General features: G+C 54.2%; 1 protein-coding gene across 22 annotated transcripts in view; it reads right to left on the reverse strand.

Annotated features, from left to right (window-relative positions):
* Nucleotides 1-17,919, reverse strand: part of DYSF (dysferlin) — a 220,531-nt gene that overhangs the window by 93,312 nt on the left and 109,300 nt on the right. For all 22 annotated transcript variants that reach the window (XM_073211609.1, XM_073211629.1, XM_017668654.3 and 19 more), the window contains 4 exons: nucleotides 17,375-17,489; nucleotides 17,021-17,126; nucleotides 16,617-16,759; nucleotides 14,669-14,842 (listed from right to left, as the gene is read on the reverse strand). In XM_073211609.1, the coding sequence (XP_073067710.1) occupies nucleotides 14,669-14,842; nucleotides 16,617-16,759; nucleotides 17,021-17,126; nucleotides 17,375-17,489 (538 nt within the window). The remainder of the gene's footprint in view (nucleotides 1-14,668; nucleotides 14,843-16,616; nucleotides 16,760-17,020; nucleotides 17,127-17,374; nucleotides 17,490-17,919) is intronic.

The following is a 17,919-nucleotide window of genomic DNA, read 5'->3' on the forward strand; positions in this document are numbered from 1 at the left end:
ACAAGCACAGGAAAGACACCAGTCCTACCCCAGTCCAGCCCCTCAGACATGGCTTTCTATGCATCAGCCCACCAGCCCATAGCCCGGAGCCCAGCAGAAGGGCTGAGGGGAGCTGAATGTTCCAGTGCTGCTCACTCCCCCTGCAGTTATGTGGGTTTCTCCAAGCCACACCCCTCTCTCCCCACACTGTCACCTGCCCCACTTCCTAGCCTAGTCCCTCTTCCTAATATATAAGCACATACACCCCTGAGAGAAAACCTGGCCTCCCCTCTGACGGCTGCCTACCCCACCCAGGCCCATCCAGAGTGACCACTTCCCAGGGCCTTTCTGCTGGGCCACCCTGACTTTCATTTGGCTATACACATTTCCCAGGTATCTCCACCTCTCCTCTGGCCCAGGGCCTCCAAATGCAAGATCCACAGCCACTTGTGTGCCCCATCTCTCCACAATATGCCCACTCTTAAGGCCTCCCCAGACACCTTGTCCAAGAAGCCTCCCTGGACACCTGCCCTCCCACTTCTCATCTGTCCACACCCAGAGCCAGAACCAGCAGCATTACCCACAGTCACTACTTGGCTCCCCAGCCCAAACCTTTTGGGGACTTCCACTACCTAAAGGTCATGATCAGACCTCTGGTGATCTGCCCCACCTTCCCCATCCAACAACAGGACTTACTTCCCCAAGCCCTGCCCTCAGATTCAGGGAGGACCCACTCCTCAAAGCGGCCCAGACTCACACCTGCTCCCATCGCAAGCTCATGCTGTTCCCTAGCCAGAAGAGTCACCAACCACCCCATCTTCCCCATCCTCAGGTGACCTTAGCTCACCCAGAGGAAGGACTAAGGCCACTAAGGGTCAACAAAGAAATGCATCCTAAAGGTAGGCGGGGTGTTCTTCTACTCCATCCCTGCAGAAGGATCCATAATACACACATGCAGGAAATACACATCCATCCGCTCTCCCAGGGGACTCACCAAGGTCCTGCTACAACTGGGCAGTCTCTGGCTCCCACCACCCTAATAAGAAGATACAGTGACCCCATCTTTTGGCCACAACTTCAGTACAAGCCCTAGAACCAGATTCTCCTGGGCTCCAATTCTGGCCCTGCCATTTACTGGCTGTGTGAGCTGCTTTGGGCAAGCTGCTTAACCTCTCTGAACCAGTCTCTCTGTAAACTGGGATAATTCTATAGTATCTATCTCAGAGAGTTGCTGTGATTGTTAAGGAGATAATTTCATGTTCTTAGGCACACCACCAGGCACATAATAAATGGTCAACAATGTTTGCTGTAATGATCTTATGAGAGAAATAATACACAAGCAAAATAGGGCAAAATTGGACATAAACTATGAAGTCACCAGTTGTGTCAGGAGTGGTATTCATATATCCCGTATTTATTCAGAATTATTCCAGGAGCTGGAAGAGTGGATATTTCAGGAGCCACAGTCCTGGGCACAAGTCAAAATCAATCAAGAAAACAGTCTCAACACACACATATCCCAACATAGAACACCCCACACAGAAAAACAGAATAACAGGGAAGGTGTCCCAGGACAGTCAGAAGGACACAAAGGCCACCACATAGGAAATCCTCCTTCCTGGGCAGGCACGGACCCCAGGCATTCTGAGTTCCCAGCAGGAGAGGCGTCTGGCCTGGCCGAGCTGCGCTGGTATCCCAGGGTTAATGGCTCCCAGTTTCAGGGTCTGTGAGGCCGTACACAGGGCTGGACCCAGGGGCGCCCAGTAGGCTACCCTTAACGTCAGCTGCTGGGACACCAAGGAAAGCAGATCAGGACACTGGAAGCACAGCTTGGCCAGTCCCCGGGAGCAATAGCCCAGAGCTCACACAGTTTAGTTGTGCTTGGGTGGGAGGTTCAGCTGGCGGAATGATGGAAGCCCAGGAGGTGGCAGCCCCTCAGCTCAGGGCCCTCCCTGCTGGCAGACTGCTGCCAGTACACATCCCCACTCACCTCGCACCTCCACTAGCAGCCTCCCCCTAGCTACCTCCCGTCAGCACCACTCCCACCAGAAGGGTCTGTCTGGGGTTTGGCAGCACTTTCTGGGTCTCTGTCCAAGGGCAGGCTGCCCGCCTGCAATCAGAAAAGGTGTCCCCCTGCATGGGATTCCCACAAAGGCCAGTGCCAGGTATCTCAGGCCCAGCTCAGTGCCTGGCCCACAGCAGGCCCCCGCACTGTGAATGACTGTCCTGCAACATACTGCCTACAGGAATGCCCCCCACACTGCCTGGGTTCCTCCACCTGTCCTGCCTCCAGAGGAAGGGCCACAGCCACCTCACCCCTGCTCCTCAGGACCCCCTGCCATTCCCACTCCCATCTGTAGCCAAGTGTGAACACACCTCCCCCTTCCCTTCCCCCTGCAACTCAAGGAGACAGACAGAGATACCTGGGAAGGAACAGGGAGAACCAGCAGCTGGGCTGGGGGCACCCACTCAATTCAGGCTCTCCCAGCAAAGCCCTGGCCCTACAGCCACACTGGCTCCATGTGCACAGCCTCTGGTCCCCTGGCCCTCCCAGGAGGACCTGAGCTCCCCTAGCCCAGCTGTGGCCTCTGAACTGAGTCCCCAGCAATCAGGACACTCCTAAAAGCCCACACCCCTGCTGGCTCCCATGCTTAAACCAGCTGGGACCCTCTTGCTTCCCAGCTCTTACCCCCATGCCTTCTGCACGTAGGTCTCTCTGCCCCATTCTTTCCCTGGCTTTTTCTTCAGGTGTCCAGTCTCACTTTCAAGAGCACCCCACAAGTGCTTAACACCCTTCCTGCATGCTCCCATGGTGCCCTGAATTCCCTTACTGCATTTACCACCTCCACTGTAAATTCCTCTTTCCCTGTCTGTCTCTCCCTGAGAGCTCTGAGGCTCCCATCATGTGCTCAGAACACCTCACACGCAGTAGGTGCTCAATAAATAATTGGAGAACAAGTGAATGAATGAACAAATGAGCACACGCCTTGGGAGAGCACAACTGCATAAGCCTCAGGGAGAGCTCATGGCAAAGGCCTGCACATCGCCCAGGCTGGGATCAGTCTGTGCATTAACACAGAAATCCACGTCATGCCTCCTTTGCTTGGAAGCATATTTGGGTTTTCACATGTGGACATGCACTGCTCCTACTCAAGGAATTTCCCTCAAAGCCAACCATGAAGCCTCAGGAAAACCTGATCTGGGAGCTTCCAGAAAGCACCTCCCTCAGGTCACTCCTTTCCTCCAACATTTTTCCTGTGTTTATCGAGCACCTACTTTGTGCCAGGCTTTTCCCACATTCAAGTAGGAAGATGTGTATTATTGCTCATGGAAATATGAAATGTCCCTTCCCCAGAAAGGCCATCCCTGACCAAACTGTTAAAAGCCACACTTACATGCACCCTCACATGCACACTTCCACCCTCCCTCCCAACACTCCCCACAGACTCAACCCTGCACATCAGTGCACACACCCCAGGCTCACATGCACCCACCTGACCCTGTCTACCCTCTTCTGCAGCTTTGTTTTCCTATAGCACTCGCTACTCCAGACATTTGATACATGAGTATTTTCATTCACTGTCTACCTTGCCCCTGAAACACGGGCTCCAAGGGCACTACTGTGCCCTCACACCTACACGGGGCCTGGTACAGAGGGGCCCTTGGTAAATATTTGCTGGATCAATGACAAAACCCCAGCTGAGTCCCCATCTTGGTAAGTGTCTCTCTCAGCACACAATCACCCTTCCTCTGGAGGGACTTGTTTGGGGATAAAGGAACATTTTTATCCTTTAAATGAGCTGAGCCTGACCGGAGAGAAGGACCCCCAAGAAAGCAATGCTGTAGGCAGAGGGGAGGAGAGATGTAAGCAGGGCCGGCAGTGGGGGACCCAGGAGGCTGCGTTCACAGCCACCCCCAGCTCCATGGTCCTCACATGCCCAGGAGCTACGCTGGAGCTGAGAACACACAGCTGAGGGCTGACTGACAGGGGCTTTTACTGCCTTCATTTCAGAGGTGGGAAAACACACGGGCAAAGCAGCTCCCTTCTGGTGCAGCAGAAGAGGGGCCTGCAGACCCTTAAAACTTGGAATGGGTAGCGGCAGTTCAGATCGCACACAGAGTGGAAATGCACTCATTCACTTCACAGACCCTGACGCTCTGATGTGGCTAATAACCAGCTTGTCATTCCCGGGCAAAGGACCCCATGTTGGGCACCAGGAAGGGGAGGGGGACAGAATGTGCTCAGAACTCACAGTGTGGGTCAAGGAAGGGCAGCTGGGCATACCACAGGGAAGCCTAGTCCCTGAAACTCAGGGTCCTCACCGTGAAGTGGCAATCATGGTAACACCCACCACTCAGGGCTGCTGAGGAAAAGGCCGAGCTCTTCAACCTCAGTGCCGTTGACATCTGGGGCCAGTGAAGGGCTGCCCTGTGCACCGTTAGAGTTCAGCAGTCTCTACGGCCTCTGCCTGTTAGATGCCCACAGCATCCTACCCCCAGTTGTGACCACCAAAAATATCTCCAGACATTTTCACAAGCCCCCTCAGGGATGCAGGTGGGGGGAAGAAGTTGTCCCCAGTTGAAAAATAACTGGTGAAAATTAAATACAGTGATGCACCCACAGCCCTTAGCAGGTACCTGGCACATCAACAGTGCTTCGTAAATGGGACTGGCGGTGTCAGTCTAACTCTCATCTCTCCAGTCTCATACTAAACAATGCCTCCCCCAACCCCTTAATCTCTGCCCTCGGGCTTCCTTTAAATTTGGAATCCATCACCTTCTCTCTGCCACAGGACCTTTGCACAACTGTTCTCTTCACTTCAATGCCCTCCCAAATGAGCTAACTTGAGCTCTTCTTGAAGCTCAGTCATCACTGAGCGGGGACACCTCCAAGACTGCCCTGTCTTCATCAGCAGCCCCAACCCCACCTTTCGTAGCCTCTCTCTTGCACCCATTTCTCCATGTATATACACAAGATATGTACACTCCTTTATCCCCCACACTCAGCCCAGCACCAGGCACTTAGTAGGTATCCAATGAAGATTTATCACATGAAATGAATCCCCAGTGTTGCCTGACCTAAGCCATTTCCTCAGCACTCAGGCCTAAGGTCCCAGGGGAAGACAAAGGGAAGTACATCAGACAGAACCCTCCCACCTTCAGAGCACTCAAGGTCAGTTGAGAAGAGCAGTGATGCGGATTCATCTGCATCCCAGGATGGGGCCATCTCTGGGGTGGAATGGAACAGAGGTGGACCTTAGAAGGTCCTGTTCAGGAAGGCTTCCGGGAGGAGGAGAGGCCCAGAGAGAGCAGCAGCATGTTGGAGGCCTGCCCCCCAGAGCTAAGGGGAAGGCCCTGCTAGAAGGGCAAGGTTGCAGCAGCAGGAGGCTGGGAGAGGGAGAATGGGCTTCCTTCTGCCCTCCTTCGGAGCCCTGGGCAGAGGCAGGCTGACACTCTGGTTTCCACCAACCAGCCATCACCCCCCACTCCAGGCTCACACTCTTCCCCAGCCCCAGAGCCGGGCCCAGGGCACCGGGTTTCCCACAGTCACATTCCTACCTCCATAGCTCATGCCAGTGTGACTCCCAGGCTGGGGCTGGCAGCCATGTGGTATGCAGCCACGCACTCTGCCTTAGGTCTGGCTGTGTAAGGGGTCCTGCTGCTCACCCAGGAAACTGGGCAGCTTCTGACCCTCTGCTGCCCAGCTGGCAGCCACAGCTCCCTAAAGGAAACTGAGCTCAGGAGTGTGAGGAACTCTCTCCCCACCAGATGTTGCAGTGGGAAGAGGTGGGCAGGTTCTGGGGAAATAAGCAGCCTATGAAGGGGACTCCTAGACCTGCCTAAATTGGCTCCAAGATCAAGTACCAGCCCACGAGCATGTCCGAGATTCCTTCTATGCTACAGGTTGTCTGTCAAACACATACATCCTCCATTTGGCAACAGCACGTTGCCCCACACATGGCCTAGAGATCAGTTTTAGGATCTACAAAGTGGAGGCAGAAGAGAGACAGAATGGGCAAGAGCTGAGGGGGATGTAGCCAAAAAAGTCTGGGTGGTGGGGCTTCCCAGGACTGAGCCGGTGGAGGACAGAGCCACAGCAGCTGCACCCACAGCCATCAGGAAGGAACAACAGAGCCTCAGAGGTATTTCGGGGACCACCAGGATACATACCCTCTGTCCCAGGAGTCAAGTAGGTGGGCTTCAGGGCCAGTGGCCCTGCTTGCTTTACAGGAAGGACTCAGTTCCTAAGCATGATGGACCCAAAGAGCACAGGTGACAGAGCTGTGAGGAAGGATGCTACTATTGGAGGCCCCCATCCCTTCCCTTCCTTATGTGCAAAGAGGATCAGGGGGCCTCTGAGAGCAGCAGATCCCTGAGCTGACGTGCACGGCTCATAAGAGCATATTATGACATTTTCAGGCATTTTGCAAACTGATTGTTCAACATAGCCATTTTTAAATCATATAGTTGAGCCACAGAGAAGATAGTAATTATTCTGGTGGTGTTTCCTCCCATGAGGGTTATGAGAAATCCTATGGATAACGGTGGGGTTGTGCAGAGTTTATAGCACACTGCCCCACACTGGTGTTATTGGGATGTCCCAGCAAAGCTGATAATGAAGAGATCCTGGCAGGTCACCTGAAGGCATGACATGTGCCTCACAGCCAAAAGTAAATCATATAAATTCATAACTGCAGAAATGATTTTAAAAACAATAGCAATAAATACTCAGACTCACCACTTCCTAATTATCTTATTGCCCTTTACTGTTATCCTGCTCCTGAGGTTATTTACCTCGAGAGGAAATCCTACACAATGGTCTGCTCCTTCCCATCTCTTCACATCTCCACATTCATTGATGTCACACTGCTAGCTTGAAAGTGGCCATGGAAGAGAATTTACACATGGATATCAACAAATGCTACCAACCAGGCTGGATTTGTTTTGAGGCTTTTTTCTGGAGAGCTGGTACCTAAAAACTGATCAATACAGCCTGCCAGGATCTCTTCTTCAATACCAGCTTTGCTGGGACATTCAAATAACAAACACCAGTGTAGGGCAGCGTGCTATAAACTTTGCACAACCCCACCATTATCCATAGGATTTGTCACAATGCTCAAGGGAGGAAACACCACCAGAATGATCACTGTCCTCTCTGTGCCTCAGTTTGCTTATCTGTAAAATGGGAGTACTAATAAAATCTATCTCTTAGGATTGCCGGGAGGGTTCAAGGAGATAATAGCAATGCCTGACATTATCATATGTGCTTGAGAACAGTTGGCAAACTTTGTCCATAAAGGGACAGGGGATATTTTCACTTTTGTGGGCCACATGGTCTCTGTTACAACTACTCAGCAGCCACAGACAATGCACACGGAGCGTACCTATATGCCAAGAAAGCCCTATTTACACAAACAGTCAGAGGCCTGACTTGGCCCGTGAGTCACAGTTTGCTGACCCCTGCTCTACAAGGGGAGGTTATTACTTTTGCTGTGTTGTTATCACCCAATCTAATGAGTGAAAAACTGGGACCCAGAGAAGTTAATATCTTCCCTAGGGTTGCCTGGAAAATTAGCTGGCAGAGCCAGGGCTCTCCCAACACCCTCTCAGGGCTCTTCCCAGCTCCTGCTGCCCCACCAGAACTCAGCATCTGAGCAGGGCTCTGGGGCAGGACACGGCTGAGTGCCAAGTCAGGGCCTTGGGGGGCCCAGGGCCCATGACATGCCCTGGCTGTCCAGCCTCAGCTTCCAGGGAAACCCCACACTGGCCAGCGGCCAGACCAAAGGAGGAGAACCCTTCAACAGAGGGAACTCGGGAACACAGACCTCCCTTCTTAATCAGGGCTGATTACAACTCTAAGTGGAATAGCAGACAAGGGTGCAACCCCATTTAATTTACAGCTGTAGCCAGGATTTGGAAGCAGCTGCGAAACTCCTTGCTAAACTACTGGCCAGTCCCTAGGGAGCAGACTCAGGAAACCTGGAGAATCCACGATACCACGTGTGTGCGTGTGTGTGTGCGTGCGTGCGTGCGTGCGTGCGTGTGTGTGTGTGTGTGTGTGTGTGTGTCCATCCCTCCAGGCTTTCCACATCTCCAAATGTGGAGGCTGCAGAGAATGCTCAAGCAGGTTTTATCCCATGCCAGCATGTCTCCACAATTAGGACAACTGTATGCCCCAGTTTGAATGGAATGTCCCAAGCTTATGCCTGTTTTTCAGCATGATTATGAATGTGTCCCAGACCAGACAATAAATTATGAGGTCACCCTAGCAATTGTGGATGTAGACCCACATACATATGCAGACACACAGAGGGGGCACCCAGCACATCCACCCCACTGTGTCACACACTCGTCAGTACCCACGTGTGCCTGTGTGGTAGCATTTTGCCTCAGGTACACCAACATGCAATCAGACCCACCAGATTTCAGCATCCAGATCTTGAGAGAGACAGTCACAGAGTCCATCCATTTAGAGGAATCACCCAGTGGTCCTTCTACGTGGGGAAGCAAGGGAGGCAGGGAGGCCCCTGCCAAGAGGGGACCTTGCCCTCAAGCCGCCCCTGCTAGGTGCTCAATTGGTATATTCAAGGAACAGATCTATGGACACACAGGGCTGGAGCCACTTGCCAATGGCCTGGTGCAGACCCAGCAGTGGGCCTTGGCTACTTCAGGAGGCAAACCCCTGTTACCTCCCAGATGCTGTCCTTGCTCAGAGTGCCTGCTCTGGAATCATGCCTGGATGCCCTGCACACAGCAGGATTTCATCCAGGCCCAGAGATGGCCCCGCCCCTACTCATTTACATCTGATCCCCTTTTCAGCCAGCTCAAATCCCAAATTACTCCTCTCTGGCACCAACCTCTCTCTGACCCACCTCCCAGCACTTCCAGCTCCGTTGCCCTTCCCTGCCCCCTGGCAGGAGCTTGGAATGCCTGTCTCTGCAGGTCTCTCCACTGCAGGTCAGGACTCCAGCCTCTGCAAAACAAGAGGAGGCTCCCCAGGATGGGGGCAGTGGTGCCAGCATCTCTCTAGCTGCCCAACTGCACAAAGCTCAGGCACCCGCTACCACATGAGGAGAGTGAGGGCCGCAGCCAAGAGCTCTAGTCAGCAGCCCAAGACCCTCCCTAGGACTCCCCTCAGAGCCCTCTTTGCGGGGAGGACATTATGCCCTAATAGGAATGGGGAGCTGAACCTAGGGAGAGGACAGAAGGTGCACACTGTGCTGCTGGCAAACCCCTATGAGGCCTCAGTTTCTCCTGGAGTAATAGGAGGGGCTAGAGTTGTTCTAGAGCAGCAAGAGCAGCAGAGTCCAACAGAACTTTCTCCAATGCTGGAAGTGTTATATAGCTGCCCTGTCCATCATGGCAGCCACCAGCCCGGTGTGGCTACTGAGCACTTGAAATGTGGCTGATGTGCCTGGGAAACTGAATTTTCTTATTTTCATTACTTTAAAAGTAAATTTAAATTGCCACATGTGGCCCGTGGCTACCATATTAGATAGTGCAGTTCTGGGACCTCAGGCTCCCACTGTAAAGCGGGTATAATGAAAGAATCCAGCCTCCTGGGGTCACTCTGAGGATAAAACGCGACAACGCATATAAAGCTCTCAGCCTGGTTTCTGGCCCACGGTAAACAGATTTTAGTAATTCTTATTTCCTTGGGGTCCTGAATTCCCTGGAGAACTGGAGAAAACAATGGACCTTGCACCAGAATTTACCCATCACAGACACACATGTGCACACACACATGCATCACACATGTGCACACATCATACACATTCATACACACTTGCACATACAGGTTGCACTTGCACATCACACATGAATTGTGTGTGCATGCACACAGTACATGCTCACACATCAGAGACACATGCACGCGCACATCTCATATGCACATCCACAATTTCACATCTAATTTCAAGCAGCTCCAAAGCCAGGTGGAGAACACCTTTCAAACATGAAAATTCCCTCCAGCTCTAAAAATCTCCAAGGCTGTGAGCACATATTGCTGAGTCTCTGTCTCCTCCCCTCCTGCCCAGGCTCAGGCAGCTCAGAAAATCCTTCCTGACACTAAAGCCAAGTACACAGACAGGGCTCTGGAAAAATCCTCGTGCACTGAGGGCAGGACCAAGGCAAGGGCGACAGGATGGATTCTGTGAGCTCACCCCAGCAGCCGTCCCCAGAGTTCCCAGAGAGGCCGGTGGCGTCGGGAGGGGGTGGCTGGGCGGGAGCCTGCGGCCGCAGCAAGGCGTGTGTGGCGAGGAGAGGGAGGCTGGATGGAACACGCTATAATAGCAGCTTTGTGCTCCACTTCCCAGCTCCCTGGGAACGCCAGGACGATTATGAAACCCGGTGTCTTTGGGAATGCCAGGATATTAGCTGGAAAAAGAATAATATGAAAATAAAATAATGCTCGGGATGGAGACAGCAGACGATTAGCAGACAGAGCCAGGGCCTCCCGCTCCAAGGAGGGAGCCAGCCTTGGCCCAGCAGAAGGTTTCAGGGAAAGGCTGCCCATACTAATGAGCAGATGGAGCCTGCCTTCCAGCGAGACGTCTTCAGGAGGGGCGCTGGCAAGCGAGGCCCAGCCTGCCGGTGGACGCGGTGTGCGACAGGGGAGGGTGGGAGGAGGCAAGGGGGCGCCACCGGCCTGGTCCTTGGACCCAGACATCCAGAAATGCCAGATTACCTGGAAGGCTCCCTGGCCACCACCCACAATCCTTCCCTGCACTCCAGGTCTGCCTCCCAATGTCCTCTTCCAGGAAACTCCCTCGTTAGGCACCATCAGTCTGGAGTGACTCCTCCTCTTTCTTCCAACACTTCGAAGATGCCATTTAAGCACTATTGGATCTATTTACACTCACATGTAACATCTCTCTTCCTAATCAGACAGTGGTTCATCATGAGCCAGGCCTCCACCATCACCTCAAGGGCTCCTTGGATAACTCTCTCTCACCAAGGAACAAGAAGAACATGACATACTCCCCTGCCTCCCTCTTCAGGACTCTGGCCTCACACCTTCGGCCAAAAATGGACACACCCTGCCTCTCTCAGGGAGGCAGCCAAGTGGGGCACCACCTCCTTCATCTTCATGATGTACGTGTAACTTCACATCCTCACTATCCAGAGATGGTCCTTGAGCGAGGCCCATCGGCATCACCTGGAGTCTTGTTAGAAATATAGACTCTCAGCACCACCCAGACATCAGCTCAGGAGGGTGTACTTTAACAAGGCCCCCGGGGGGGCTCCTGTGTACATTCAAGCTGAGAAGCACTTCTTTAGATGAGTGCTGTAATTAATCCTTACAATGACCCTAGGATGCAGCGACATTCATGGGTGAGGTAACAAGAGGGGCTAAAGGGAGAAGCCACCTGTCCTCAGCTAGGAAACAGAGGGAGCAGAGTTCAAACCAAACCAAACCCCTCAGAAGCCTGCACATACACCTCACTCCCACCATGTGAATGAGCAGGAGTCAGCAGCCAGTGAGCAAAGATCAGTCCCGGGACAGTAAACGGGTCCTGGCACCCAGAAAACCCATCCGTCTGCCCCCAGGATGCAGGGTGGGCTTTAGTGAGGCATCAGTACATCCCAGGATGAAGGACAGTGGGTTCAGGGAAGGAGCCCAGGTTGTCCTTAGGAAGGAGAGAGAAAGAGAGCTCGTGTGTGTGTGTGTGTGTGTGTGTATATGAGTGCATGTGTGTGTGAGTGTGTGTGTGTGTGTGTGTGTGTGTGTGTGTATTGGTGTCAATGGAGGTCCGATTCACTACAGTACAGAGTGGTCCAGACGGTTCCTGTCAAATGGGCCCGTGGCCCTGTCCAAATGCCAGCCACACCTAAAGGCTTTCCAAAACTCTGTGTTCTCTAACTCCAGGTCTGCGGGATGCAGCCTCTCCAACCACTGCCCTGGTTCTGGAGTGCTCTGCCTCTGTTTCTCAGCAAAGCCCCACCAGGAGCCAGAGGGCTGCACTGTGCTGCTTTCTTCCATATATATATCACCAGCAAGTCACATCAGCATCGCAATCAATCACCTTCCTGTGCCTGTTGAGTTGAGATTTTATTTCAATGCTCCCTCATGACATTTTTCTCCCACATAAAGAATAAATGGATTGGTTTCTGTTTCTGGGAAATGCCCCACTTCGTTCTCCCAGTCACCGAGCCATGAAAGCTTGGCAGTGGGTCCCCCAGGCTTGCTCATCTTCTTCCTCCAGATCCTGGCCAGCCCAGAGCTCATCCACACTGCTGTCCACGTGTCTCTGGGCACCTCTGATCTCTCCTGGCCCCCTCACCTTACAGCTGACACATAGCCCCCAGGTCCCCTGCCTCCCTGCCCTGGGCCACCTGGCAGGCAGCTGCTAGATCTGCGTTCCTCACACAGCACTTCACCGTGTGTCAGACCTGCCAGGGCCAACCGTGAGCTCATCGCAGCCCAGACCTACCCCACCCCACAGCCTGGCAATGGGAGAGGGCCTTCCATCCATCCAGTGGAGCATCCCAGGCCCATCTGACCCTTCCCTCCCCTGGTCCTGCCACTGCACCTCCCTCCACTCTGGTCTCCCACACAGATGACCACCCCACCCCAGGGCTCTGACTAACACTCCTGGTGGTCTCCTGATGGGGGGATCTCCGTCCTCAATCATCCTCCAGGGCGACTTGACTAACAGCCATGAAGCCCAACTCTGCCCAGAGTACCCTCTGCTCAACAGCACATACTGGCTCCTGCTGCTCATTGACCAGTCCTGTGGTCATGAGCAGCAGCTTTCTGCCCAGCACTGTTCGGGTTTATTTTTTTTCCTTTCCAGATGCTCTTTTCTCAACCTGGTGATGCTGTCAACTATAGAAAAGGGGTGTGACCAGGATGGTCAACCAGAACATTCCATTCCTCGCCCTCAGGCTCAAGGGCCAGTGTGGGCACGTGACCAAGCAGAACCAGTCCATCACACACAAATCTGCTCCTGGCATTATGGGGGAAGTGGCACGCTCCTCCTCTCCGGGGTCCTCAGCTGTGAGGAAAGCAGAGCACACGGGGAGGGTCATGCTGTTTTATGCACCAGGGCTGTGCTGGCAGTAAAGTTGGTGTCAGTCTTTTGTCACGGGCACCACTGCCACCACACAGAATAAGCCAGTGTGAGAACAAAGCCAAGAGAGGAGCAAGTCAGAACCATAGAGACCCGGAGGCACTGTGTGAACCCCTATTTCCTGCCAGGCCTCACGCCTGATTCACTTCTTGGGTTTTTCCCAGCAGTCTGAGCTCGTAAACTCCTTTTCTCTTCAGCTCATTGGAGTTGAGTTTCTGTCTGATGAAAACTAGTCCTGGTTCCTCAGAGTGGGCCTGCCTGGCCTGCTCAGACCCAGACCTGACTGAGTTCTGCCAAGGCCTTCATCCCCCTACCCCTCAGCTGGAGCCACACAGCCACCCCCAGGCCTTGCCCTGGGCCCAAGCCAAGCCCTGTCTGTCAAGACAAAGGGAGTCACCACCACCAGCCCTGTGCCATGAGGACCCCTGGCTGGGCGGCAGCTCCACCCCACCCAACCTGAGCACCAGCTTGGTGGCCGGAGAGCCCGGAGCTTGGCAGTCTCCTTTAAGACACCATGTAATTTGATCCCAAAACTAGAAAGCATTCCCTCCACAGCCTCTGATGCCATCCAGCCCCCAGAGGGTTTCTTCTCCCATACTGACACCCTGGACCCAGCCCATCAAGCCTGAGAGTGAGGGAACCTTTGGGCCCTGCCCACTCCCCCTCAGGGCCACTGACACCCTCAACTCCCTTCCCTGTATCCACCCCACCAGATCCTGAGCCTGCCCCACTTAGCTCTAGGGCTAAGACCCATTGCTCCTCACCCAGACCCTGTGTGTGCATACACACACACACACACACACACACACACACACACACACACACAACTGGTTGCAAGTGAATACATTCAGATCCCATCAGCCAGCAAAGCTGGTAGGATCTGTGCCCCTGGGGCACAGCCCAAATCCCCCCACCCCAGACAGTGGGCATTCCTGGCTGGTTTCAGAGGAGAAGTCTCACACCCTGGACCTCTCCCCACTACCTCTGGGAATCACAGCTGTTCAGGAAGGGCCTGATCATCTACTTGGGAATACCTCATCCAGACCCTGGATAACCTGAAGCTGACCTCAGTTCCACTGGCTCCAGAAGGTGGACTCTGAGGCAACACCGCCAGCCTGGGGTTCCATTTCTGAGGTATGCCCTTCCCCAAAAGTCCCTGGGGATGCCATGAGATGGCTTCTGTCCAACCAAGGGGGACTCATGACCAACAAAGGACATTCCAGGGGTCACTAGACCTCTCCAGCTTCTCCCATGTGCTAGGCCCACCCCATGCCAACTAGCCTCTTCAAGAAGAGCCAGGTCTCCTGGCTCCAGTCACAGGTTGGACCATCAGAGGGCTGAGGCCCTCTGCCCTGCTCCCATCTGGACTACACAGAAGCAGTGGGTCTTCCAGTGCTATGAAAGGACTGTTTTACTGTAGAAGAACACCCAGACGTATCCATTTCCCCCACATACAAGCCCAGAGAGGACCCGAAGCCACGATGACCAGCCTACGTTCCACCTGAAGTCCTACCTTCGGGGCCCCTACACCTTCCCTGAGTCAGCCCTGTGCAGCCCTGAGTAGCTCGGGAAATTGAGCTGCACCCCACCCACCCAGGACACACACAGCAACATACCAGGGCCCCCTCGAGGGCAAACACAGCTGCAGGCCCCGTCTTCTCCAGGGGCTCCATGCGGCGGCGCCAGCGGCGACGGCGGAAGGCATCTGTCTTGCGGTACTCCAGGTGGAACTTCCATCCAAAGAGCGAGGCGTACTCCCAGCCCTCACCCTCTGCCTCGGCCTGCCGGTGCTGCACAGGGAGAACAGGGCAGCCTCAGGGACGGCTGGTCGAGTTTGCGGGAGGCCTGGGCTGGGCTCCAGCTTTGCCTTCCACGATTCTCCACCCACTCCAAACTAGCGTCCTCCAAGTAGAAAAACCCGGGTGGGCCACCTGGAGGAAGGGGGCTCAGAGCAACTTCTGCAGCAGCAAGACACACGGGTAAGAAAATGAGTAGGGGAAGAGGCTCTCTGGGCTATGGGGAGATCCAAGGAGCCATAGAGGGAAGGCAGACTGAAGCAGGGATGAAACACTGGGCTTTGGGTATGTTTGTTTATTTGGATTATGGGTGGATTTCATGAACCCAAAGTTTTCTCCTTCACATCCCAGCTTATGAAAATAGAAGCCGGTAAATGAAGATCCTGTTTCCAGCCCCAGGCTATTTTTCCTGAGGCTAGGGCTAGGTCAGCCGTGGAGGGACCCCAGGCACTTCCTCCAAGGGGACTTCTTCCCAGGCCTGGAAGCCCTGGAAGGCCCTTCCTGTGTAGCTTGTGGCCTGATACTGTCCTCAGGTCTGCCCCAGGCTCAGGCATGAGTACCAGCCCTGGAAGCCGGTGCATCCCCCTGCAGGAGGGATGCTGGTGGTGAGAGAGCAGGCAGGGCACATGGCAGGCAAGGTTTTCCTCTGTCTCCCGGATGCCCCTACAGCAAAAGCAGAGTATGATTCGTGACACCATAAAAGGCTTATTGCCCAAAGACCTTGCTTCTCCCTGGATCCAGAGACATCCCTCTCTAGATTCTCTGAGCCCAAAGAAAGAAGGGACTTGGATCATGCCCCAAAGGCTACTCCTGGACTGGAAGAGGCCTGGCTCTTAGGCCAAAAATCCAAACTTGTCCTTGGGAAGGAAGAACACAGCCCAAGAGGGTCCAGGGGAGGTAGGCACTGAGGCTGGGGCCTCTATGCCACTCTGAGAGCAGGTGCTGAACTGCATATGCTCATACGTGCCCACTCTGTGCCTGCCTGTGTCCCGTGGGTACCTGGGTACCTCTGTGTAGGTGTGTCCCTGCACTGTGTACACATGCCCTGGTAAATGCTGACAGAGCCCACCCAGGCCCTTCTCTGGCCAGCATACTCACACGGTGCACACATCCCCAGCTACCAGCTCCAGCAGCCCACTTCTCCTGAGAATTGCCCAGGCTGAAGGGAGTTGGGGAAGGTACATGCCCCAACCCACCCCCAGTAGCCCCCAGCCAGTGACTGATGGCTAAGCAGACACAAATGGCAGCCCCCTTGCCTCCAGGTGAGGATGATTCTGTGGTGGTCCCGGGTGTAGCCTTCCCCAAGCCACAGCCCAGGCCAAAGCTGACTTTGCCTGAGACCACATCCTTTCTCCTGGCACTCCAGAGAGCGCAGTCTCAATAAACTACACACAGCCAAATCCCTGTCTCAGACTCTGCCTCCAGGACGCCCAGACATAGACACATTCCAGGTATGTCTTTGATCTTGCAGATCTATGTGTGCATTGAGTACAGCCGCTCACACAGTCATGGGTATCTGGGTGTTTTCTGTCTGTGAGCACCTGTGCATGTGTAGGGTATGATCTGTGTATGTGCTAGATGTCATCTGCGTGCATGCCGGGTATGAGCTGCATGTGTTTGGTGACCTGTGAGTCTCTCGAGGGAGTCTGAGTGCCTTGTGCATGTCCTGTGCACACCTGCATGTGTTTGAGCACACAAGTGTGCACCTGTGCCTTGCTAGCCTTCCCCATCAGGGCCTCATCCCCCACCCACCACCCTCCAGGCTCACCCTCTTCAGCGCCTCCATCTGGCTGAGGTCTCTCCTGCGCAGGCGGACCCAGCGCCGCCTGCGGTGTGTGTAGTACATCTTCTCAGCCGGCACCCAGTGTCTCGGCTTCCGCTCCGGTGGGATGGTGATACCGTACTCCCAACCTGGGGGGGAGCTCCTGTCACTCACTGCCTCACCAGTCCCCATCCCTCCAGAGGCTCGCTCTCCCTCTGGGGCACATTCACAGACTTTGGGGTGGCACTGACTCTCAGGTAGTCTGGTAGCCTGAAGGGAGGGCTAATCCAGGAAGTTCCCCAGATGAAGTAGCTGAGTGAAGCCAGTGCCCAGGGCAAGAAGCCCAGCACCCAGCTGTCCCCGCCAGCATGGGGCTGAGTGGGGCTCACTGGGCACCAGGTGCTGCCTACCTTGCTCATCAACAGCTCGATTGAGGTCTGTTGACCACTCTTCATCTTCCCACTTCCAGCCCAGTGGGCACTCGATGTCATCCTTGGGAAGCACCTTCTCCCCGTTCTAGAGCAACGCAGGATAGGGAAGTGTGAGAGCAGACAGACATTACCAGGGAGGCAGAGAAGATGCAACTTGACAGCATCCTTGAGTTCTCAGGTGTGACTCAGGGTCTGAGTCCTACCCGTACCGGATGTCACACTGTCTCTCTGGAAGCGTTGTGGCTGCTTCTCTGAGTCACAGGCCCCTCCTGGGCTCCAGTGGCCAAGACTCCAGGAAAGCAGAGCCCACCTGCCCTCAGAGTGCCCCCTTACCACATCCGTGTAGTTGTCACTCATGTAGATCCACTGGCCTCCTGGGAGCCGGGTCTGGTTCTCAAACACCTCCTCCACAAAGCTCAGGTGGCCCGCATCGGTGTCATGGAGCAAGCTGTGGGCAGGGGCAGGTCAGAGCTTCTGCCGAAGAGATCCCCACCCATTCACTGCGTCCAACAGAGCATGCTGGGGCCTTAGCCAGCCTTCCTACACCAGCCTCACCCAATGGGCAACAAGGGAGATGGAGGAGAGAGGGAAATGAGGGGGCAGAGAGTCAGGTGAGAGAGCAAAAGGAACCCCAGGGAGACCTAGAGACACCTGCAGGCAGAGGACTATTTTCCCCCCAAGATGCAGAGAGAGACTGATGAAGCCACAAGCCTGGTGGTGATGGTGCCTAACAGATAGTTGTAGCAATGTGAGATGCTATCAAGCTGTAGACTTAAGATTTGAGCACTTGACTGCAATATATAAATTATACTTGAATTTTTAAAAGATAAAAAAAATGAGAGAAGAAAACCAGTTGTGAAGAGGAAAAGAGAGAGGAG

Source organism: Manis javanica, chromosome 1, assembly GCF_040802235.1.
Source record: "Manis javanica isolate MJ-LG chromosome 1, MJ_LKY, whole genome shotgun sequence".
NCBI lineage: Eukaryota > Metazoa > Chordata > Mammalia > Pholidota > Manidae > Manis > Manis javanica.